Source organism: Phodopus roborovskii, unplaced genomic scaffold, assembly GCF_943737965.1.
Source record: "Phodopus roborovskii unplaced genomic scaffold, PHOROB, whole genome shotgun sequence".
NCBI classification, from domain to species: Eukaryota; Metazoa; Chordata; class Mammalia; order Rodentia; family Cricetidae; genus Phodopus; species Phodopus roborovskii.
Genome location: NW_026126469.1, coordinates 19,143,583 through 19,167,884, shown reverse-complemented (window position 1 = coordinate 19,167,884; position 24,302 = coordinate 19,143,583). Strand labels below are relative to the sequence as shown.

General features: G+C 46.1%; 1 protein-coding gene across 7 annotated transcripts in view; it reads left to right on the top strand.

Annotated features, from left to right (window-relative positions):
• Positions 1-24,302, top strand: part of Kalrn (kalirin RhoGEF kinase) — a 503,507-nt gene that overhangs the window by 444,566 nt on the left and 34,639 nt on the right. For all 7 annotated transcript variants that reach the window (XM_051191394.1, XM_051191388.1, XM_051191393.1 and 4 more), the window contains exons 38-47: positions 8,029-8,159; positions 12,659-12,725; positions 13,241-13,344; positions 13,494-13,563; positions 13,824-13,910; positions 14,767-14,859; positions 15,784-15,834; positions 16,636-16,713; positions 19,579-19,764; positions 20,316-20,487. In XM_051191394.1, coding sequence (XP_051047351.1) covers positions 8,029-8,159; positions 12,659-12,725; positions 13,241-13,344; positions 13,494-13,563; positions 13,824-13,910; positions 14,767-14,859; positions 15,784-15,834; positions 16,636-16,713; positions 19,579-19,764; positions 20,316-20,487 — 1,039 coding nt within the window. The remainder of the gene's footprint in view (positions 1-8,028; positions 8,160-12,658; positions 12,726-13,240; positions 13,345-13,493; positions 13,564-13,823; positions 13,911-14,766; positions 14,860-15,783; positions 15,835-16,635; positions 16,714-19,578; positions 19,765-20,315; positions 20,488-24,302) is intronic.

Genomic DNA, 24,302 nt, shown 5'->3' with positions numbered 1-24,302 from the left:
ATGTGGGGTGAGGTCGGAGTTCACAGGCCCAATCACTGGCTCTCAATAAATGGCTACTGAATAAAGCCCTTTCTGTGGTGAGTTTACCATAAGAAGAACACTAACTTCTCCCACCAATAATTACTTCTTGAAGATCTACATAGAGCCCGCAATCATGGAGATGTCTCTAGTGTAACATAAAAAATAAAACCCAAACCCATATAAGAAATGAGTAAGGGAGAAGTGGTTTGGTTTCTTAGAATTTTCTCACCAAAATTTGATTCTTTTCCACATCTCTCTTCCCCATCCCACTCTGGCATAGGCCATGGAACAACCCACTGTGAGCAACAACCGTAAACGGAGGCTATTTCAGCCATGTTTGAGACCAATAACGTGTGTTTTTTACCTCCAAAATATATTCCTATTTATTCCTCATTAGCTTTTCATTTTAAAGAAAGAGTCCAAGAGGTCATAAAAAGTTCCGGGGTTTCTTTGATGGAGCTCAGCAGCATGGAGGCTGCCAAAGTAGCCAGTGGTCTCCCAGACTTGTTCATTTAAAGTTCAGAGTTTGTGTCAATGGTAACATCACAGACTTGTTCAAAGTTCAGTGTGCATGTAGAGAGTCTACAGTGCCCTTCAGCCACACCTTGATGAGCTATGTGTGAGTAATCTATTCATTCTAAATGCAGTCATCTAGTGTGTTTTTAAAAGAACTGGAGTGGCCCTGGAGGGAGTAGCCAGTACCATGTGGCCCATGTTACTTGAATGAAAGCTGAAGAAACTGAGATTAAGGTTGGGGAGAAGCATGTGAGGAGGGTGGGTTGTCTTCCAGTGCCTGAAGCACTGCTGTGGGAGTAAAAGGTTGGTCTGATGCTTGCTCTAGAGGACAGACCCTGGGCCTAGAGGCAGTTGTCTTAGCGTGGTATGCAGAAGAACCAGCAGGGTTCTTTCCAGTTAAGAGTCTGGTTCCATTTTACAGGAGTTAGTTTTGGTCCCAAGTCTGTCTGCTTTCTCTGTTAATTGTTCAAACAATGGCATCAAATTCTGCACTTAGAATTCGTTTGGCTCCCTACCTCTACCTGAGGGCTGTGAGATCTCCCGTGCCCTAGGTCCCAGGGCTGCCCTAGTGCAGTCTCTTGGGCATGGTTGCACCATGGTCCCCACACCAGCTGAATTGGAGAATGAAAGTAGGATCCGTAGGTTTGCCTCCAGTGCAGAGAAATCCCTGGAGAGCCTCCACTGGTAAGTCCTGGGCATGATGGGCCCTTCCGAGTTCTTCCTTGCTGACTTTGTCTTTAGCCTGTGAATTTGTTTACCATGAGAGGATGCCCACACATACACCAGCAGAGCTAACCCACTTTTCCTGGGTTCTCTTAAATTCAGAGCCAGAAACAAGCACTTTTTCTGCTTTCCCCATGCCAGTCTTTTTTTTTAGAAGGGGGGGCATGTTTTAAGACAAGTTTCTCTGTGTAACCTTGACTGTCCTGGTACTCTCTCTGTAGACCAGGCTGGCCTAGAACCCACAGAGATCCACCTGCCTCTGCCTTCTGAGTGCTGGGATTGAAAACATTCATTACCACTCACCCATGTGAGTCTTGATAAGACTTTTTCATTCTTTAGCAGCTATGGTTCTGTAACCAGTAGAAAGTTTGGGAGGATCTGGAAGGCAGAGGTTTTAGTCGTGGGCTCCTACTGATAACGTAGCCTCAGAAAAGTGACTTGTCTGCTTGAGTCCCTCCTGATGAAGAATTTGTTAGCCTGACTCTAATCTCAAGAGAGCAAAGATGACTGCACAGGCTTGGCCATGCCTTAAACACTGATAAGCACAAGTCTACAAATGTTAGCTCTTAGGACAGTCAAAAAGAACTGTGTTTTCTCCAGCTTCCAAGACCTAGTGTGGATGTGTAGAACTCGTTAGCCAGTAGATTGGTGGTGAGTGAATATTACAGGAAAGAGTTTAGTAGACGATACCATTTGGTGTCATACTTCAAGGCTAAGGCTAAAGCTTCCTGGCCATGTGAGAATCTAGTGTGTCTACTCACTGTGGCCTGGAGCCCCCAAGGTTCTGCCACCTGCCTGGTACACAGGACTGAACCTCCAGGAAGAAAGCCCCCTCTTAGCACTTGAAGGTACCACACCCAAGCAGTTCACTGCACTATCATGGCCCAGTGGATGTGCCTTGATGTCTCCCACCTCCAAGGTTGTGGGGCTGGCCAGTGGCAGCTCTAGTTAGTTGTCCCTGGTGGCCTGAGAGATGTACAAGTTGTCTTCAGCAAGACTCTATCTTCTGACTGTCCTGCTTTGAGAGCGCTCACCTGCTCAGGGTAGCCTCGTGGCAGGAAGTGGCTCAGGCCAGGTTATATCTGTGTCTGTGCTCTGCTGCCGTCATATCACACCAGTCAGCTCATTCAGTCATAGCCTCGTAGAGTTCTTACAAGTTCAGAGTCGAGAGGAGCTGAAGCAGTGGCCTATCTTTTTAGGAACGGGGTCATCCAGCACCCTCGGGTAAGGGTGCCTAAGGTTCAGAACAGGGAAGGTTAGAGTTCCAATAAAATTCAAAACTCCAAATCACCAACCTGCAGTTTCATTTGCCTGGAAATCCCACGCCTCGGTTTTTTCACTGTGTAGATGCCCTATAGTCGGCCCTGGTGAGAATGGTTTACCTCTGATTCTTTTTGTCAGGGGGGATAGTCTACAAATCTTTAAAAATCTTTTAGTGTCTAAATGTGAGCTTTACAACACGAGGTTATGGGTGCATATATACATATATACATATTGCACACAGTTATATATGTATGTATAGTAAAATGTTCACTATACTGAGAGGCAAGTTAACATAGCTGTTATTTCTCATGGTTATTTTCTGTGTGACAAGAACACCTAAATCTATTTGACAAAGGTGCCTAACATAATGCGATGTTAAGTGCAGCCCTTAGAGTGTGCGTTGGATCTCTAGAACAATTCATGCACACATCTGGCCCTTGTACTGTTGAGTTCTATCATCTCTTCCTTCCGCCTCTGGTAGCCTCTGTTTCATTCTCTAATTCCATGTAAACTTGACTCTTCAAAAGGACTTCCTTTATAACAGAAATAATGTGATATTCTACTCTGTGGCTTATTTCATTTGGCATCAGGTTCTTCAGGTCTATCCAAAATATGGCAATTGGCAGAATTTTGTTTTGTTTCCAAGACAAGGTTTCTCTGTGTAGCCCTGGCTGTCCTGGGGAACAAGCTAGCCTCAAGTCAGGGATCCATCTGTCTCTGCCTCCTGAGTGTTGGGATTAAAGGCATGTGCTACCATGCCTGCCTGGCTGGAGTGCTATGTCTTATGGTAACTCTAGTTTTTATTTATTTAGGAACTGCATCCCATTCTCCACTCCCACCAACAACATGCGAAGCTTTGCTTTTCTTCCTACTCTCCCCAACCAGTGTTTGTTTTCTTCCCCTACCTCCCCTTTTTTCCTCGTTCTCCACTTCTTCCCACCCAGTATATAACCGTCCTAAGGGTGTGATGAAGAAGTTTCTATAATAGGAGCAGCTAAGAGGGGACTGTTGGGCGTGGTGAATGGTGCTAGGCCAGCCACTTCCCTGTTCTCTCATTGGATGAGCCTTGGAGGCCACAGCATAGTCACTTGAGCTTTGAAACCCAGCATGGAGCCTTCCTCGGAGAGTCCACAACCTAAGGTCAATGCTCAAGCCCCTCCAGCTCACACAGTTGCAGCCAGTCCCTCTTGGATTTCAGTCTGTCATCTTCCCATGCGGTTGGCAAAGGGATGACTTCCCTAAAAAACAATGGAATGAAAGTATTATATGCTTATTCAGGAAACACTTGAAAAATGACAAGAGCCTAAACAGAGATCATCATCCTCTAGATGCATTCAGTGATAAACTTTCATGTGTTTCTTTCAGACTCTTTGGCCAATAATGTAATCATAGTATTTAGATCCTAAATCCTGCTCTCCTTTGCTGTTCGGTCAGAGATGTTTTCCTGTGTCATGAAAAGCTTTTTGGAATGTTGAAGGTGATCTTTCTACAACTTAAATCCAATGTCACTCTCCTGCCTAATGCCATAGACAGGCTCCTTAAGATGTCATCTGTGTGTCTCCAGGACCTGACTCCACTCTTGTGTCTTCCTGCTCCTGCTCCCGCCCCTGCTCACTCGCACCCATCACACACACACACACACTCACACACACTCTCACATACACACTCACACACACTCTCTCTCACACACACTCACACACACTCACACACTCATACACACTCACACACACCATTCACTGACACACTCACACACTCTCTCACACACATTCACATACACTCACACACACACTCACACACACTCTCTCACGCACACACACACACACACACACACCATTCACTAACACAGTCTTCTACCAGTCCCTCTCCTCACACTTCCAGTTCTACCTGCATAGGTTTTGGCTCACCCCACGTGGTTTTACTCCATGACCTTTCTCCCAGTGCAGTCTCTGCCAAGTATGTTCTCCTGTTGCTGTATCAGTGAAGTCTTTTTTTTTTTTTTTTTTTTTTTTTTTAGTATCTCAGAATAGCCAGCCCTTACATCCCTGGGTTCCTTTTCTGTGAATTCTTTGGCGAGATATTGCATCTGCACTGAACATATATTGGATTTTTTTCCTTGTCACTATTCCCTAAGCAAGACAGTATAACAATCATTGCATGACATTTGCGTCAACTATGTAGGAGAATGAATATAGGTTATATGGAAACACTGAGCCATTTTTAAGGGACCTGAGCATCCCTGGATTTGAGAATCCTAAGGGAGTCTGGACCAATCCCACAGGACACCAAGGGATAGCTTCCCTGAATCTCGCCTTTTCCATGAAGTCCTTCTCTGCTCTGCCCCTCCCACTATGGAGGGTCCTTCTGTCAGAACACCAGCGTGGGTTAGATTCTGGAGGTCTGAGACTCCTGCTCACCCTCATTTCTCCAGCATTTTCAGGTTTTCAGCTTGATTTTGTATGCAAATAAGGCATTGGTTACAATGAATGGCGTGCCGGGAGAACGAAAGAGTGCATTTAGGAGCAGAGGGAGGGCATGTGACCCAAGACCCAGTGACAGGGAATGTGTTCCTTTCACCAGGACAGTGGCCTTCCTCCTTTGTAAGTCATCTATTTGAATCCTCTTTGAATTGCCATCCCCTGGCCTTGGACGCACCACAGAAGCTTGTATTGCATCTTCCTTATTCTCTTTTCTTTTATCTGCTGGATGCTGTGGCTCTGAACCACAGGTGGGCAGAATTCTTTACTGTGGAGACAGACTGGCAACCACTGGCTCTTTCCTCCCGGGGCGGGGGGTAAACACTGATGACAGGTCACCCCAGTTGCCCTGGGCTGCATCCGGGTATCCAACTCTAGCACAGGCAGCTGAGTCCTCATAGAGGACCACTCTGGAATTACTATAAGCAACAGGAAGGGAGCCAGCTCTCTCATTCCAGGCAGGTTGCCCAGCATAAGAACTAGGCCAGGCCCTTTATTTCCCTCTCACTGTGACACTCTTGTGACTGTCCCAGAGTCCTCCCCAGAAGATAACTGGGCTTCTTTGCTCATCCAGAGCCAAGAGAGGAAAGCAGATGTTCCTGTGTGACACTTTGAACCCCTCAGAGGCCCTTCACTCTGTAGACAGATTGGACCATGCCAAGCTGGTTGTGTCATGCACCCTGAAGGCAGAAGTGTAGGCCTTCTTGCTGGGCCTGGCATCCACCTTCCCAGCAGGCAACAGGCCGCAGAACAAAGACCGAAACAGGACAGTGGGAGAGATGGGAAGTAAAAGATACTAATCAGATCCATCACCAGCTGGGTCCATCTGTGCTGGAGCCTGTCTCTGGTGATGGCACCAGGGGACATGCACTGGAAAGCTGCCGGTCCACTGGCTTGTCAAGCCTCAGCACCAGACATCCTAATTTCCTTAATAACAGGTTCCAAATCCTGTATCTATAAATGTAGCTAAACCCTTCTCGACCTTTCTTTATTTTTAGCCTATACTGCTGCTTTGGACATAACAGCTTCCATGGTTAATTACTTGTTCTGTAAACACCTTTATGTCAAGTGGAAAGCAGTTGTCTCTTTCAAGTTGGAAGACACTGTCTATACTTTTAATTCTAATGTTAGCTTTGTGTTTAATTCTAGTGTTGGATTTGTGTTTGACTCTTGGCATAGTCTATCAATTTGGTGAGTGGGAGAGAAGGCTTCAAAACATGAAGTTTTGAAGACTCAAGTCTTAATATTCTCTATCTTCCCTCCTATTGGGTACCATATTTGTTTTGTTTCATTTCCCTGGAATGTTCTTTCCTGCCTCTGTTTGGCTTCTGTTGAGATACAGCAGCAAAGAGAGTTAGTGATGGATGCTCTCAAGTGCCGTCTGTTTAAGACCAGCCACAGCCTTTTGTCCTACCACCTCTGTGCTTGGCACTTTGGGGGCTGTGTCTTAGGTCGGTGTTTCTAAAGACTACTCAATGAAGCCTTTTAGAACCACAGGGGATGGCATAGTTGGGCACTTGGGTAGGTGACTTTTGTCTTTTGTGCTTGTGTTACGGATGCCCACCTTGATCTTGATCTCTAGGATTAGCTTTTCTCTGCATTGCTTCTACCAATCCCCAGAAGCAAATGCTCAGTGCCATTAGGTGGTCTTTTCACCCAGGGTACTTGTAGTGCCTACAGTCTGGCTCTCGGGCTCAGAGAACACCACAGAAGAGGGGTTGGAAACAATGGAAGGATTGGAAGATGGGGCGGAATGTTGCAGAGCATTGTCTTCTAGACATAGTATGGCTCTTGCACCCATGAATTCAAAGCAACTGTGGTTATCTGATAAGACCTGTACAAGATGGGACTCAAGTAAATAACCTCCCACCCATGCTCATGAGACAGCCCTATTTATTTGTGAGTCACACTCAGAGATGGGAAGATGGATTTCAGCTGGAGAAAGGGTGGGCTGAGACAGGGTAATAGATGGTGAAAAGAACTAAAATCCATTGCATATATGTATGAGTCTGTCAAAATCAATTTTTAAAAAATCTTCAAGGACCTATATGATGGTATCCTAAACATGCATTAAGCAAATAAACTTAATATATTAAGATGTTAGTTTGGCCCCAAAGAGTATGTTACTACTGACAAGTTACAACTTGAGTATGTTCCAATTTGAGTATGTTACTGTTACCAGTGCCAGCCACAGGGAGACTGTGCAGCACTTTTAACTTTTCCTGGAGTTTGTAATAGTATTCTTTCTGTCCCTTAGAAATTTGCAAAAAGGTAGAATATGAGCTGAAAACCCAGGGACACACAGGGCAGTTTCGTGTACCCTGCAAGAAAACACCATGCCTGTCAGACCTGGAGCTAGCTCTCAGGTTCCTTTGCTCAGCTGCTTCTAGAACACTCCATTGACCCATTTACTTATTTTTCTTAATTAAGTAGCACCTTAGTTAACAGAAATAAGGGTTAATAAAAGAAAGCTCTTGGTAAATAACCTTAGCAAAGATTTTTTTTTTTTTTTTTTTTTTAAGAAAAGGCTACAACTGTTGGCTGTTTCTTGACTACATCTCATTGTCATCTTCCAAAGTGTTTCAGTTAATGTAACAAAGTATGGTTCCCACAACTTAGGTCTGTGGCTTCCTTTTGCTTATCAATTTGCATGAAGTGGTCCTACAGCTGGTTTTCCTTTCCACTGCCTTATTTGGTACAGAACCCCAGTGGTTAGTTTTCCTGCTGGAGTCCTCACCCAGAGATAAGTTGCCGTGACAATTTCATATGTCTGGGCAGTTGGCAGCATATGGGTGCCTAGCGTGCCCTGATCACACGGATGCCTGGTGTTCCCTGATTATAGACAGCAGCGCCTTGCTGCAGGAAGGTGGAGGTCTCTGATCTCCCAGTGCTTCTGTGGTTCAGAGAGAACAGCCTTGGCTGTTCTCATATTGCTGGTTTTCATCTTGCCTGTGGCTAGGATAGGGAGATGCTGGGCTTGCAAATAACTTTCCAGTGCTTGTTCTGAGACTATTTATCTTTCTCTTTTTAGACTCTGGAAGGAGGCTCTTATCGGGGGAGCTTGAAGGACCCCACAGGCTGCCTGAATGAGGGGATGACCCCTCCCACACCTCCTAGAAACCTGGAAGAAGAACAGAAAGCCAAGGCTCTGAGAGGCAGGATGTAAGTGGCTCAACACCCCACCCTGATACATGTGTATGCTACCCAGTGGCCAGGAGAGTCCCTTACTCTCTGTCTACTACTCTCTTCCTATCTACATGAAGATGGCCCCGATCTGTACAGTGTATCTCTGATCATCAATAAGCCATTTTGGCACTGCCCTCATGAGTTTTGGCTGGGGGTTTATAATGTGAGATAGCTGTTATTGATGAAGTGTGGTTATAACTAAGATCTATTACAACTGTAAAATATGCTTTAAACAAAAAGAAAAGAATAGAACAAAATAGAATTCAAAGAACCAGGGGACTGTTACCATGGGTCTGCAGCACCAGAGAGTCCCTGACTGTGGCAGAAGTCTGATGGAGATCATCTGAAGAGATGCTCCCAAATGTAGAAAAGAGAAAGAAGCAGGAGAGAGTCTACTGCCTGGTGGGGCCCATTTCTGCTTCTTTGTCCAGGATTTCACATCCGTTTGTAGATTTCATTGTGGAAGAACCTCTTTTCACTTTGAATGACCAGTGGTAAGATGCAATTCACATCTTATAAAAAAACAAAACACCCATGTGCTGTGTAGGGTTTGAGTTCTCTACCTTAATTCAGCATCAGTCTCCTGGTATTTGAGATATTGAAGACCACACTGGACATCAGCAAATAGAACCAGAACTCCTCTAGAACTTAAGTGTCCTCCTTTGGAGTTGAGTCATCTGAAAGCAAGCTGCAAGCAACTCAGTGCGTGAGGTTGTGAGTAGCCCTGAGAATGGGCTCAGCAGGTGGGAATAGTCCTGCCTTACTGTCTTTTCTTTACCTTTGTTGCTCCTTTAGCTGGGCCACAGGCATAAGAAATAACTGAAGCCAAGTTCTTTTGCTGCTGGCAAATACACAGAGTAAACATTTAGGGCTTTGTTTCCTTGGAAGCAAAAGTGCTGACATCATAACAAGAGCCTGGTATCAAAGCAGGGCAGCCACTGCCAAGTGGAGAGAAGCAAGTGTCATGTAAATGAATACCCGTGTTTACCCCCGGAACTTTTTGAGGGTCAGAAGGATCCCAAGAACTTAGTGAATGAGCTGTCGCCTCCAAAGTGAAGTTTCCTGACCCTTGCAGAGCATGTGCTCTCTCCTTGCTTCTCCTGTGGTTGTTACACTAGTCAGGGTGGTGGTGGGGACCAGAACTGGTTCCAGGCTTTGTCAAGATGAAGCATGGCTTATATCAGGACAATGACCTGTGAGGAGACAGGTAGGTGATCCTTGGGAAATCCAGTGTCTTCAGTTGTCTGTCCGACTGAGAAATGGTTCTGAGTAGCACTTAACGTCCTCGAAATGAGATATTGTTTGATTTTGTTGTAACAAGCCAGACACATTCATTGCTTTTTAGCCCACTGACCCATCACCTCTGTCTTACCTGATTCTCATCAAGCCCTCCTCTTTCCATGTCCTGAACTCCCTGTTAAATGTCTCTTACTGTTTGTGTCCTCCTTCTAACCTGCTGGATTCCATGGCCAACATAGGCAAGCAGATGTAACGGTGTTCAGTTATAAATACTGTAAGAGGCTAGAAGCAGAGGTGTAGACATTGGAGGCTCAATCGGAAATGACAGGATGACGCCAAAGAGTTAAATGACAGCTGCGTGGAGAGAAGAGGAAAACAGGTGTCCTTTGTCCAGAGGAGGAAGACACTCAGAATGGACTTGCCTCCCTTCAGTTTTAGCCACTCATCCACTCAGCAGGTGCTTGTTGAGCATATCTTCTGCCCCACCAGTGGGATAAATCAATGAATAAGACAAACAATAGCAACAACAGCAAGTCTTCACTTGTGGCAGGTTTACATTCTAATGGGAGAAACCAGACAAACAACAGGAATTAAGTGGTAGTTTGGAACCTGGAGAAGAAAGAAAATAGAGTAAAGAAATCCAAGCATGGGTAAGGCTATGCTGCAGTTTGAAACGCTTCTTCTGGGCTTGCACAGAGAGCAGGAAGAGGTAAGGAAGTCGCCATGGAGGAACGGTGTCTCAGCAGTGGGCACAGCCAGTGCCAAAACTCAGTACCTTCCCTGTGGAAGGCCACCCATCCCCTACCAGTGTGAAAAGGGGCAGTTGCAAGATGCTTAATCTTCACAGTCAGCTCTATGGGGTGAGAATCCCCTGGGAAACACAGTTCTGGGTACCTCTGTGAAAACATTTCCAGAAGACTGACCCTAAACATGTGTAGCACCCCCTGCCCCCATAGGATGTGGTTCTTTACTGAATGAAAAGGAAGCAAGAGGAAACTGGGCTGAACAGCAATGTTCATCTATATGAACACAGTGGACCAGCTGTTTCTCCTCCTCACCATAGTAGAGCGTAACCCCTTAAACTGTGAGCCCAAATAAACCCACCCTTCCTTTGTTGGTTGCTTTTGTCAGTCATTTTGTCATACAGAAAAGGAAAAGAACTAATATAAAACCCATTTGTAGAGCTGGAAGAATTTCAGGTTAGACCAAAGAATAGTGTTCATGTACTGTAGGGACTGATATGATAAAGAATTGCATTATTTTCATCTTATTTGGCAGTTAATCGTGCCATGCCTTGAAAAACTTGTATACCAATCTAGTTGTGTTTTGTTTTGTTTTCTGAAGGAGTGGTGTTATGTAGCCCAGGCTGGCCTCAAATCTTGACTCTCCTGCCTCTCAAGTACTGGGGTGATAGGTATGCTCCCCTCTACACCAGCTGGACTCCTTTGATCATGTGTCATCTTCCCAGGTACTTTATTGGTCCTTCATGGTCGCCCAGTGCTGTTCCCTTCCCAGGGATATGCGCGCGCGCGCGCACGCACGCACGCACGCACGCGCACACACACACACACACACACACACACACACACACACACACACACACACACACACGACAACCTCCACTGGTCAGCAAACAACTGATGATAAAAATGTCAGTACCCCGGCGGCAGAGCACTGGCCCTCCTCTCTAAAGGGCCAGCCCAGCCCCAAATTCCATTCTCATTTTCCTGTGGGTTTTCTCTGACCACTGTCTTCCAGGAAGTAACTTGGGCCATGCTAAAGATACATCTAAAGGCTTCTGTTTGTCCTTACTGGTTGCTTCCTATGGCCTGAAACGCAGGATCCTGTGTTGGAGAGAGAGAACATCTGGGCACACTTTTAAAGCAAGCATATGTTCTTTGCTGCCTCCATATGCTCTGAGGCCCAGACTCCAGGATTCCGTGGCTTCTCTGTGCTCTGTGGAAAAGCATTTCAGATGAATTGTTTCCTGGGTTTAGAGCAGTTGATGAGTTGTTTGACATCTCAGTGTTTTATCCCTTCTGTCAATTGGGCCAGAAAGTGCACTGGTGGTCCTCTAGACAAAATTCTTTCCATCTCTGTACACACAGGGAGTCTGTGTATAACAGCAATGTTTTCTTTATGGTGTCTGTCTCAGAACTGAAGAAAGGAAGTGGTTGCATTTGGGGTGGAGACTTCAGGGATGCCAGAGGCCTGGCTGGGCTTGTCCCCTAGGCTACAAGCAAAGGATAGTCTTTGGACCCTTAACACTTACGGTCAAATCCCTTCTCCGCTCTTCACTTTGTAGACTTGGACAAGCCCCCTAACCTTCCCATTTATCTCAGTATTTAAATAATAGGATTTTATAATTCTGGCCTTGTTATAAGCATGAGAAAACCCAGATGGGTACCTGGTATGTAATAAATGCTCTAGGAGATAGAAGTAATTCACAAAGAACCTGAGAAAACAAATGCCCTTGTCATTATCAATCCCATATTCTGGGGTAGGGAATGCTGTGTTCAAAGCTGTGAATACCTAATATCTGCAGCCAACCTAGGTTCTTAGGCCTTGACTGAGGATTTTCCAGGCCAGTTACCATGGATACATTCCTGAGTAACTGGGGATTATGTATTGTAGAAGCTTTACTCAATATCTCCACAGCCTTTCAAGGCTGGTTAACACACAAATGTCTTTCTTCTCTTGCCTAAGATAAGAACAGAACCGAAATAAAGGAATAAAAGCCTCATGTTGATGATCCCTTGGGTCTCAACACTTTCATAACTCAGTTTTGCAAAAAAAAAAAAAAAAAATGGTCATAGTTATCTCTACCCTGTGTTTCTGCAAGACAGGATGCCCTCCCTGTAGCTCGGTTCACAGAGTGCTTGACTTGCATTACAAAGTCCTGGGTTCAGTGCCCAGCACTAGGAGGTGGAGGCAGGAGGATCAGAATTTCATGATCGACTTTGGCTATATAGGCTATATAGGCCAGCCTGGGAAATACAAGACCTTGTCTTGGAGGGGAGGGGAGGGGAGGGGAGGGGAGTGCCTGCCCTCTCTGGCCTTGCACTCATCTCACCAGTGAGTCACCAGCTGTGCTAAAGGCATCTTTCTAATGTGCCGGTGAAGGATTTTACAGTGGAATTGTGTTGTTTTCTGAAATTACATTCCTGTGATCTTAAGTGTGGAGATTTCTTGCTTAATAATGACTAGGAACCTCACTATCTTTATCTCTTGCTCAGGTTTGTCCTGAATGAGCTGGTACAGACAGAAAAAGACTACGTCAAGGACCTGGGGATTGTGGTGGAGGTAAGCAGACGGCAGGGTGGGGTGTATCTGTGCTTACCTGACCAGGAGCAAATTGGACTGACCCTACCTGGGCTCAGGTGCTTTATCCTGTTGACTATACATATTCAACTTTCCAGGACTGCAGAAAGGAACATAAAACTAGTACAATTCAAACAGAATATGGAGGTAGATTTTCATTTTCGTCTTGAAATGTTTTAAGGTTGGAGGGACCCACGCCTTTAATTCCAGCATCGGGGAGGCAGAGGCAGGTGGATCTCTGAGTTCCAGACCAGCCTGGTCTACAGAGAGAGTTTCAGGACAGCCGGAGCTTCACAGAGAAGCCCTGTCTCGGAAGGAAGGAAAGAATATTTTAATGTATTTAGAGGGAGGTGTGGCCTGCTTGAGTGGGAGAATCGACCACGGTGCTTTCTTCAGATCCACACATGAAGTGTGGGCTGACATGGATACTAAGAGGTGGGGTCCGGCCCCGAGCGCTGCCTGTAAAGTCTTCCGCTGATGTTGTCTCTGTTGTGCAGGGCTTCATGAAGAGAGTAGAAGAGAAGGGGGCCCCTGAGGGTATGCGAGGAAAGGACAAGATCGTGTTTGGAAACATCCATCAGATTTATGACTGGCATAAAGAGTAAGTTCCACGCCTCCCTGAGAGTAGGGCATCTGCCCCTGCATCTGCCCTGAGCAGGGCATTTGACGGGAGCCTCCTGACATTAATTTCATCATTGAAAGGAAATGTCTCTCCAAGGGGCATGACTTCCTTCTCCTCTCTCCTTTTAGTTTTTTCCTGGCTGAACTGGAAAAATGTATCCAAGAGCAAGACAGACTGGCTCAGCTCTTCATTAAACATGTGAGTATTGCCCTGGCTGTCCCCCATCTCCCCAGGTGCCAACACACTCATTTTAAATCCCTCCTCACCTCAGCTCTCCTTGGCTCTGTTTGCTCTCACTTGGTACTCTGGTTTTGTTATTTAACACATTTGGCCATTTCTCTGCCTTGTTCCTTCTTTCCTGTGCATTCCTTGTCCTTAGCTGCCCTTGCCCCTGGCGGGAGGGGTGATGGCAAGCAGGAAGCCAGGGTGCCTGACTTTCCCGCTTTCTTCTGCACCAGGAGCGGAAGCTACACATTTATGTGTGGTACTGCCAGAACAAGCCACGTTCCGAGTACATTGTGGCTGAATATGATGCCTACTTTGAGGTGAGCTATTCCTTGTGGGTGAGGCGCTCAGTCCAAGACAGCCACATTGAGACATACCCCAGATCCTCCATCCACAGGTGCCTCCATCCACTGGCCTTCATGACAAGAAACCTAACTCCACAGAGCAGTTAGCTCCTTAATTCCATCCCCATATACATCTTTGCTTGAAGAGGGGCTGGGGTGGCTCTGTCTACACACTGTTGAGAAGCCTTCATTATGGAAAGGTTCTGGGTTCTGTCATGGACTCTCTGTGGAAGATCTTGTCCTTCTCACGTGACCACTGATCAGATTGTATCTACAGTCTTCCCCACGTGCCCCTGGGACTGTTGCTAAGTGCTCTCCCCTGATGAAAGGACTTGCAGTCACTTCACAGTGAGCTTTTGTTTTTGGCCTCTAGCTAGCTTCAAAACTGGTCCCTCACACCATTGAACATGATCCATCCACAGCGTTAAGCCTTGAGGTCATTAGGTTCTAGTATCATTACTATGTCTAGCACCTCCAAGTGTGTGGCCATCCCAGCCTGGCAGGATTATGTCTGTTGGTGATAAGGCCACACTGTCCCTTAGAAAAAGGACCCTGAGTGTTTGGAGAGCAGAGTTTAGGGCCCACCCTATGTCTAAGGGGAAGCCCTCATCTGATTCTGCCCTGGAGTGGTAGAGAGAACATAGTCCCAGGACTAGGGTGAGAACTGTGATGTGTCAGTGCCCACTGTGAGAGCTCAGGAGCCAAGCAAGGCCTTGGGCCTGTGTGACGCCTAGCTCATAACATGAACAGTGGGGTAGGCTTGAAAAATCTTTAAGTTTTTCTGGAGTGCTTGAAGACTTGTCACTCACCCCTTTGAACCTTTGTGTTTCAGGAGGTTAAACAAGAGATCAATCAAAGGCTGAACCTTAGTGACTTCCTTATCAAGCCCATTCAGAGAATAACAAAGTACCAGTTGCTACTCAAGGTAAGAAGTGGGGAGCCTGGGTCTGGGATGGAGAAGCGTACTCGGGCTGGAGCGGTGGGCTTAGCACTTGGGAGTATCACTGCTCTTCAGGCTGGAAAGTTGCTGGTTGCCGTCAGCCTTGTGCCTGAATAGCTTGCATGGCCCTTGGTTGTACCTTTAAGGTTGCTTGCTGCTTGTTTTTCTTTCCCTAACTTACTTTCTTCCCCACACCTCTCTCACTGTCTCTTTCCTCTTCCATTTGGGGAACTGAGCCAAGGGCCCTATCTATACTGTGTCTCCACCCTGAGCCTCTTCTTTTCCTTTGTTATAGACACTGACTCAGTGCCTTTGAAAACTAAGCATACGCCAGACATGGTGCCACTCATCTGTACTCCTAGCACTCAGGACACAAAGGCAAGAAGGTCCTGAGTATGTAGCCAGCTTGGGCTGTGGAGTGAGACCCTATCTCAAACAAATAGCAACAAAGCCCTGGAAAGTAACAGGAATATAAGAATGGAATAGAAGGGAAGGGGCGGCCCTGGAGACCTGCCACAGTCCCTAAGATCTTACCATACACTAAACAACTTGATTTTTTTCTTCTGGAAACAAGAGGTCAAATGGAAAAGAAAGACTTGACTCTCCTTTCTCCTGTCTGTCTTGCCACGGTTCCATTTCCCTTCCCCTCCTGTCCCTTCTCCCAGACTTATTTGTCATATTCTGGAGTCTTTCTTAGTGTCTTTATGTCTAACATGACTCATGTCATTTCATTTCTCAGCTACTACAAACCATTGCCACCTCCACTGGGGAGGGAAGTCTTTGGGATGTTGTTGCATTTTATGATACGTTTTTTTCTTTTCTTTTCTTTTCTTTCTTTTTTTAATGGCTCTCTGGCTGTTTTACTTATTTTACTATCTGATTCACCCCTTCCACGCCCTTCCTTGCCAGGACTTCCTGAGATACAGTGAGAAGGCTGGTTTGGAGTGTTCAGATATCGAGGTAAGTTTCTGTTTGTAGTGCCCGCTGTTCTTAGGGACCATGCCTAGTGTCTTGTCCCCAAAGGGAAAAGACTGTCAGGAAGTCCAGGGTCCAAGCCACTCCACTCTTACTCAGCAACATGAGGAATGGCATCTGCTGCTTACTGACCATGGAGTGTTTCTAACAATTCAAGAACCCTGCTCTGGGCCAGCCCATAGCCAAGCCCACCCATCTTTGAGGCTCTTGCTGGGTAAAGTGAGTCAGAGTGATAGTTGACACTGAGTAAAATTGCAGAGATTCAATATGCAACTTTGTCTCTGGCTCCAAATGCCCTTTGACCCTAACATAGATTAATCCATTTCCATTCCCCAACACACCCTGAGGATTACCCCCTGAGTGTTTCCTTTGTGTGGCCATAGGGATTATTTTAAGCCAAAGAAGTTGCAGTCATTTCTGGCAGGTTATTTTAGGTCAGAACCTCCTGTGTTTCAACAAACAGGCTAAGCTGTTGTTTGGGCATTCTGAAAGCAGTACAGGGAAAAAAAAAAAAATCGCAAGGGGGTGATAAGAGCGGGAGGTAAAAAAGAGTGGGCTGGGTAACATTTCCCCGTGTGTTGTGGCGATTGACATGGAGCCCTTGTGCTAACACCAGCCTCTCCTATCTAGAACTCCACACAGTCCTCTGAGAGTGAGCAGCAGACACTGCACCCTCTCTGAAAACAAAGGGCCTAGGGGAGATAAGTTCCTCTTGCCAGCCCTGAATTTTGTGAGCTCCCTATTGAATGCTCTTCCCCATCCTGACTGATGTGTTCTTTCTCACAGAAAGCAGTGGAGTTAATGTGCCTTGTTCCCAAACGCTGCAATGACATGATGAACCTGGGTCGCCTGCAGGGCTTCGAGGTGAGCCCTGAAGAGTACCACTAAGCCCCCTGTAGACAGGAGCCAGGCAGGAGCCAGGCCACGAGCTTCTTCCCTTTGAAGCTGTGCACCCCACCGCTGCCCCTCCAGTTCACAGATCTGGAAGATGGCATTATTGCAGAAGTTCAGTGATAAGGGAAGTAAAACTTTTGGCCAAACTGGGGTCAAAATTCCAAGGGGATTGGAAAGGGACAAAGTCCCTGGTGACTGTTTGAGCCACAGTGGCATCCCTCCTTCCTCTTGATTAAAAAATGTGAGGATCTGAGGCACTGCAGGATGTGTGATAAGCCAGGAACCCAAGTGTCGAAATGAACTCTTCTTCTGGTGTGTGTGTGTGTGTGTGTGTGTGTGTGTGTGTGTGTGTGTCTTTTTTTGGAAGTCTGTATAGTGGTTGGAGTTTTAAAGCTCTGAAATATCACACAACACATTTCTGTTCCTTGACAAGGGGACAAGTCTTAAGGGAGGTAGATGTCCAGAGTACGCACTGGTCTGGAAGAGCTGCCATAACAGAGCACTATATATTGGGTGGCTTAAGCCACAGAGAATCCTCCTCACCTGTCTGAGGCCTGAGCACTGGGGAAGGATCTGCCCCCAGTCTTGCTCCTTAGTTCGTTGGTGGCACCTTCTGGTTCCCATGGCATTTTCCTGAATCTCATCACCTTCCCTCTGGATGTGATATTTGTTATGTCTGTGTCCAAAACACCCATTTCAGAGCCCTACTTCCTAGCAACCCCAAACTCTGAGAGTTCATTATTCTTCTTTAGATCACAGGGATTCCTGGAAGTTGAGCAATTAAGAAAGAGGTTCTACCTAGCCCAGCCTTGCTAAGTTAGCACAGGTTAGCCCAGATAAAGTGCAGAAGGAAGGCCCCGTCTGATGTCAGTGAAGGTGGGAGAAGCCACAGCCCAGTTTGAGTTGCCCTCAAGCCTCTCTTGAGCTGCCTCTCTTCTAGTCCATCCTTCATGCTCCTGCCTGGGTCCATGCTTTGTTGTGATAGGAACCAGGTGGAAGTTTTCATGGGTCCCCAGCTCTCTAGGGTAGGCCTGTTAGATGTTAACATAAGTTGAACTACTTGGCTCATACGCACTCTTGAGTTCACTGGTGGTTTCTTGTTAGTCAGCCCAGAGAGTTTCTCCTTTTCTCTCCTGGCATTATACCAAGTCTGAAGTCTGAGGCTATATATGTAAGCAAATCAAGTTCTCTGCTACCTACCTCTTACTCATCGATCTACATGTCCTGGTGCTTTTTGAATAGCAGTCTGGCTAGCTTTCTCTGAGTCCTTTCAGGAAGTGACCACTGAGTGGAAGGAGGGCATCTATTTGTGCTGTCTGACCCACCTGAGACTGTGTGTGTGTGTGTGAGTGTTTGTGTGTGTGTGTGCGTGTATGCATGTTCTATAAAGCCACATGAGGGAATGTAAAGTTTTCTCTTGTAAATCAAGTACCATTGTCTCATATTTTCTTCATTAAGCCACAGAGAATCTGCTCTGTGTTCCCACAGCTGATTGGGAAGGATGTGAGCATATGCCTCCTCCCTCTCGGGGTCCCTCATTCTCATTGTCTCCCTCTCAGACCTTCTGGTCTTGCCCTATAGTGCTGGCTGCCTGTGCCCCTGATTGAGTTCTTGTGTAATGTTAGTGAGTATTCAGAACTTTCCTGGCTAGCTGGTCACTGGCTTAATATTAACTTTGGACCAGGGTAGAGATAAGCCTGTTCTCCTGCTGACCTTGGCAGTCAGGAGCCACCAAGCAGGTGTTTCTCGGCAATACAAAGGAAAAGTGACCCCTGTGCCAGGGAATGCTTGCAATATGGTATCATGTGCAGGGCATGACTGACATTTGCAATAAAGGGTAAAAGTTGTCCCTAAGAAAAAGTATATGTCATAGGTCCTCTGACCTCCACCCCAGATGTCAGAGCCTTCTTATTGCAGAGAAACTAAATAAATAAATGATAAATAGCAAGGCTTTCCTGATAGGCCTGCTGGATGGAAATATTCCCTTTCAAAAATGTCTCTGGGACACTGGTTACAAGCTGGCAAACCACGTGTGCGTCCCCATCCCAGCTGGGCAGTAGGTAGCTTGATAGCTGGAGTCATTTTAAGAAGGATCACAGGATCCAGAGAACCCCAACTTTACCTGTCAGTCTTAGCAAGAAACAAAAACTTCAGAATACCCATAGCTCAAGTAATAGGAGGTGAGAAGGACCCAAAAGGTATATCAGTCTCCTTGGCCACAAATTGGTTCTAAGTTCATAACAATGAGAATGCCCCCAGGCCCTTGGCCCATGCCACAAAGAAGCCAGGCATAAAGATTCTCAAAGCTGTAAGGGAAGAGGATACACTGCCAGCTGCAAGCATCACCAATCTTCATTCATAAAAAAGAAAAAAAAATACCCACAGAAAAGCACCAGGCAAGGTGGTCTCTACCTTTAATCCCGTTACTCAGGAAACAGGCAGGTGGGTCTCTGAGAGCTCAAGGCTAGCCTAGTCTACCTAGCAAGTTTCAGGCCAACCAAAGCTACACAGTGAGATCCTGTCTCAAAAAAGAAACGATAAGACCAAGATCATTCATTCATTTTTAGATGTTTTCCTTCAACATTTTAGGGGCATTAATTCTTGTTGACTCCATCACCTAAGCCCTTTCTTTTTAGGAACCTTATAGATGAACAGAGAAATATTCATAGTCTATCCCCCAGATGAGTAATTGGATCCCAATTCAAAGTCTTGCTAGAATTCCAAGGCTTTGAGTGTCAGGTCCACATATCCCAGAGGTAGGAAACTTTTAGCCCAAGAGAGCTAAATCCATCACCCTGATTTTCACGACCTTCCCTGGACCCCTGTCTCCATCAGGGCACCCTGACCGCCCAGGGCAAGCTTCTGCAGCAAGACACATTCTATGTGATTGAGCTGGATACTGGCATGCAGTCCCGGACCAAGGAGAGGCGTGTATTTCTCTTTGAGCAGATCGTCATCTTCAGTGAACTGCTCCGAAAGGGGTCCCTCACCCCAGGCTACATGTTCAAAAGGAGCATCAAGGTAAAGAGGGACAGTGGGGTATACAGGGCAAAGAACATCATGGGGGCTGAAGTTACCTGCTGATCACCATGAGAAGCAATGGCAGGCCCAGGACCAGTCTCCAACATGATCTTGAAGTATACTTTGTCATGTCATTCACCCAAAGACAGAAGCTAGAGACTTTACTCTTAGATCCAGAGTAAAATTTGGAAACATTTCCTAAGATTAAAAATGTTAAGGGAAGCTGGAGAAATGTTTTAGCACGTAAAAGCCCTGGCTGCTCTTTCAGAGGGGCTGGGTTCAGTTCCCAGCACCCACATGGTGGCAGCTCACAACCATCTGTAACTCCAGATCCAGAGGTTCTGATGCCCTTTGCTGATTTCCATAGTCACCAAGCACAAACACAATGCAAAGATATACATGCATGCAAAACACCCAGATACATAAAAATACAGGTGAAAAAAAAGAAAAAGAAAAGCGAGTGTAAAAAGAACAACTTTGAGGAACAGTTGTGGGTTGCTTATTTATTTTAGCTCCTTAAGTATGAAAAGGATAAACTGGTTTTGTTTCAGATGAATTACTTGGTCCTGGAGGAGAACGTTGACAATGACCCCTGCAAGTTTGCACTCATGAACAGGGAAACTTCAGAGAGGGTCATTCTGCAGGCTGCCAACTCAGACATCCAGCAGGCCTGGGTGCAGGACATCAATCAAGTCCTAGAAACACAGAGGGACTTCTTAAATGGTACGTAATGGGCCTGCTTCTAGCAAGGCCATTTCAGGGGACCCTACCTCTGAGCATCTTTGGGTCTAAGTTCATGGAGACTTAGGAGGCCAGATCACATTCTATCTGATCTGCAACCTCATAGAGTTTCAGAGACAACTTCAGGAGCCTCTTAATTGGAAGGCATACATTGAACAGACAGATGTGAGAAAGAAGCCCCATATGTTTAATCAAAAGGATACTTGTTCATATGATACGGTGCATGTATGTCTTTGTGGTCCCCTGGTCAGCTGGCAGTAATTTGGATAAGACAGGCAGGCACATCTTGATTGTAGAGGCTTGAGTTCTGTGATTCTTGTTCTTTCACCTTGTAGCTGGTGGCTGGTACTCTCTCAGACTCTCTAGGATTATCTAGAAATAACTAGGAGTTTGGTAACACAGTTCTCTTTTCCCAAAAGGTGAGAGCCTGGCTAGTCTACCCATCTAGCTGACCTTGCCCCTTTCAGATACCAAAATTGCTAAGCCTAACTCAGTAGTACCCAAACTTCCCTTCAGCAGCAAACTGGCGATTACTCAGATAATGTATACCCTACAGGCATCCAGAAGAGGTGATGGCACACGCCTTTAATCCTAGTACTTGGGAGGCAGAGGCTGGTGAGTCTCTGTGAGTTTGAGGCCAGCCTGGTCTATAAAGAGTTTCAGGATAGCCAAGACAAGTTTCAAGACAGAGAAACCCTGTCTTGAAGCACACACACGCGTGTATGCACACACACACACACTGAAGTAGAATTGCTACCTTGTTTGTGTTTCACTTTTGCCCCTGCTGGTGCTGGTAGCTGTTCACCTACAGCTTGGTGTGTGAGTGGAGATGGACAATTGGAAGGTAGTACTGCTCTACTGAGCTGGAGCCGGAAGTTGAAGGCCAAATGGAATGACTAGTCTCACGAGCACATTCCTGTATAGACGCAAACGTGCAAGCATGCATACATAGACACGTGGAGCATCACTTTCAGGAGTATCACCTCTTCTTGCCTGAACTGAGCTCTGTACACATGTCCCCATACATACATGTCTGTGCATGCCCACACGACTACCCTAGGTGCCCTTCTCACCAGTGCAGTGGCAAGGGTTGTGGCGTATGCCTTTTTGTTCCCGTGTACACACAACACTGGACCACCTTGGGCAGGGGGAGCATCTTACCTCTGTTGAGATGTACACAGGGCTGTGTGTACTTGCACGTACTCTTTCAGGTGATGAGAACACAGCATTTACTGGCTGTCTAGCTTAGAACTGGAAGCAGTGAGGAAAGGACAGAGGTGCCACCCTAGCTGAGGACCTTGGGGGAGATGCTGCGATGCCTCTCTGTGCCTCTCTCGGCTCATTTTACAAAATAGAGACTTTGGAGTTAGATCTGCTAGAGGGTACGGTGGGCAAGCAGTACTGCCACAGGGTAGCATGGCCTGCCTACACCATGATCTACCCACACTACACCTACCACAGGGCAGGTCTACTTACACTACAACTACTGCAGGATAGGCCTACCATCTCCATGCTAAGGAATGTAACACAATGTTTTCATCTTAAAACAAAAGGTTATGATTGGGACATAACTCAGTGGTTGAGTACTTGTGGGATCTTGAATTCAAGCCCCACTACCTTAAAAAAAAAAAAAAAAAAAAAAAAAAGTTTTCCTGGTATTAAACAAGAGAAGGCTATGAATAGGATCCTGTGACTTTCATTTTTCAAAACATGGTTTCTATGTGTAGCTCTGGCTGTCCTGGAACTCACTCTGTAGACCAAGCTGTCCTCAAAGATCCGCCTGCCTCTGCTCCCCAGTGCTGGGATTAAAGGTGTGCACAATCACTGCCAGGCTCAAGATCCCATGGCTTTTAGAGACAGACATGGAAGTTCGATGCTGTTTCAAGCTCACAGAGAGTGTGTAGGGATCATATTCCCAACTGGAAAAGGTGTGAAACACTAAGAGTTCCCAAGCTCCTTTTTTATTCTAAATCATTGACAATGAAACAACACGGGTTATAATTGAAATCTATATAGCTTACAATTTCTGAATATGCAACTTTGAATGAACACAAGAGCTTGTTGCTAGTGTGGTTTAATGCAAAATATGTGCACATGTAAAACCGATCCATTTAACTCCGAGCTCTGTGAAGGACTTCTGGTGTGGGAGTGGGAAAGAGGGCTTTAAGTTCATCTGTTCAGAACTAAAGAAAAGAAAAAGCTGAAACCAGAAGTAAATTAGCAATAGTGACTCCCATGTGTTCACCCTCTCCATTGGGAATTAAAGGAAATATTTTGTCTTTCTTCACCTTTAATCCCCACACCAACATGACATGCCTGGATTATCACCCACCCTGCTTTGATGAGGAAAGACAGGTTTGGAGCGGTTAAGAAATTTGTCTAAGCAGAAGCAGTAGGTGTTAGCAGTGACTTCAGAGCTGTCTCTTCCATACAGTTGCCAGCAGCAGAGCAGACATTCTCCCTGTGCTCCCTAGCAAAGGAGGGAGGGGGGTTCATGGGAGAGGGACATCCAGGCAGGTGACCAGTAGTGAGAACCTGAATCCAAAAGACAAAAACTCACTGTTAATAATGCCCACGTTCTGAGCCTGGCATGGTGACACTTCTGTAATTTCAACGATCAGGAGGCTGAGGCAGGACTGAGTCAGAGTCTTTCTGATCCCAAGACCTAGTTATTCCAATTAAGGCTAATGAAAGAATGCAGTCCTAGCCTTCATAGTGTATTGAATGAGACAGTATTTTCCAGTGCTTGAGAGTATTACTACTCATAACCAGTACTCATAACCCCAATTCCATGTCATGGGTTGAGTTCTCAACTCCGTGTATAGAGCCTACTTAACAAGAAAGAACTTAAATGTTCTATGATGTCCTTAAACTTGGAATCACATCGCTTTCAGCCTAGTCAATGATTCGGATTTCACATGGTCCCAATAGACCTTTGTCCTAATGATAGTGAATGAGGTAATTGTTACCTAAGTAGTTAATGCCCACACAGTTCCCCCCAGGAGCCTCAGGGGCTGTGCTCTAGCTATGCATTTCAATACACTCCAGAAGATGGTGCTGTAGCAGAACAGGGCCAGGCTTCTGCTTACAGACATGTGGGCAGGCACCTCAGCCAATCTTCCCTCCTGACACCCGGTTAGAAGTGTGTGACCCTGTCCAGTCCACTGAACTGCGTGCTGCACCCATCACTGTGTCCTGGGCCACAGCTGGTAATCCACTAAATCGTTGTTGTAGTAAACACCGATAAAAATGCCCCCCCACCCGATCATGCCTGCCCTGAAAGTCCTTCATACGGCCGGCAGTCTCCCGTGGTGCCTGTTCCAGGCTGTACCTCTCTAATGCTTAGACTTGGAACTTTGACGCTTACTCAGCAAGGCAAAGCAGAGCTCACAGCGTTCCCTCCCAGCCAGCCCTCCCCATCCTCCCAGTTGCCCCCACTGCCTTTCGCTTCCTCTGTCACCTGCTATTTCCATTCTTGGGCGCATTTCCCAGCTAGGCTCTCTCCTCCCTCCACATTGGTTGACTTTGGCCTCAAAATGGCTTTGGAATGAGATGGGAAGCCATCAGCCTGTTCCTTTCAAGTCTGTTTGCTAATGGCTGCAAGGTTCATGTTCCTCAAGTGCCCCTCAGTGACAGGATCTGAATTTAAAACTTTTAAGTTTATTTAATACAGCCACTTCCCATCTTCAGAATGACAATGCTCTAGCTTCCCTGAACCTTCTAGATACCATGCAGCCCATCTCTCTTACCTGTTTTGTCTCCTCCTCTTCCACGGAGATCTGTGACCCTACACTCAG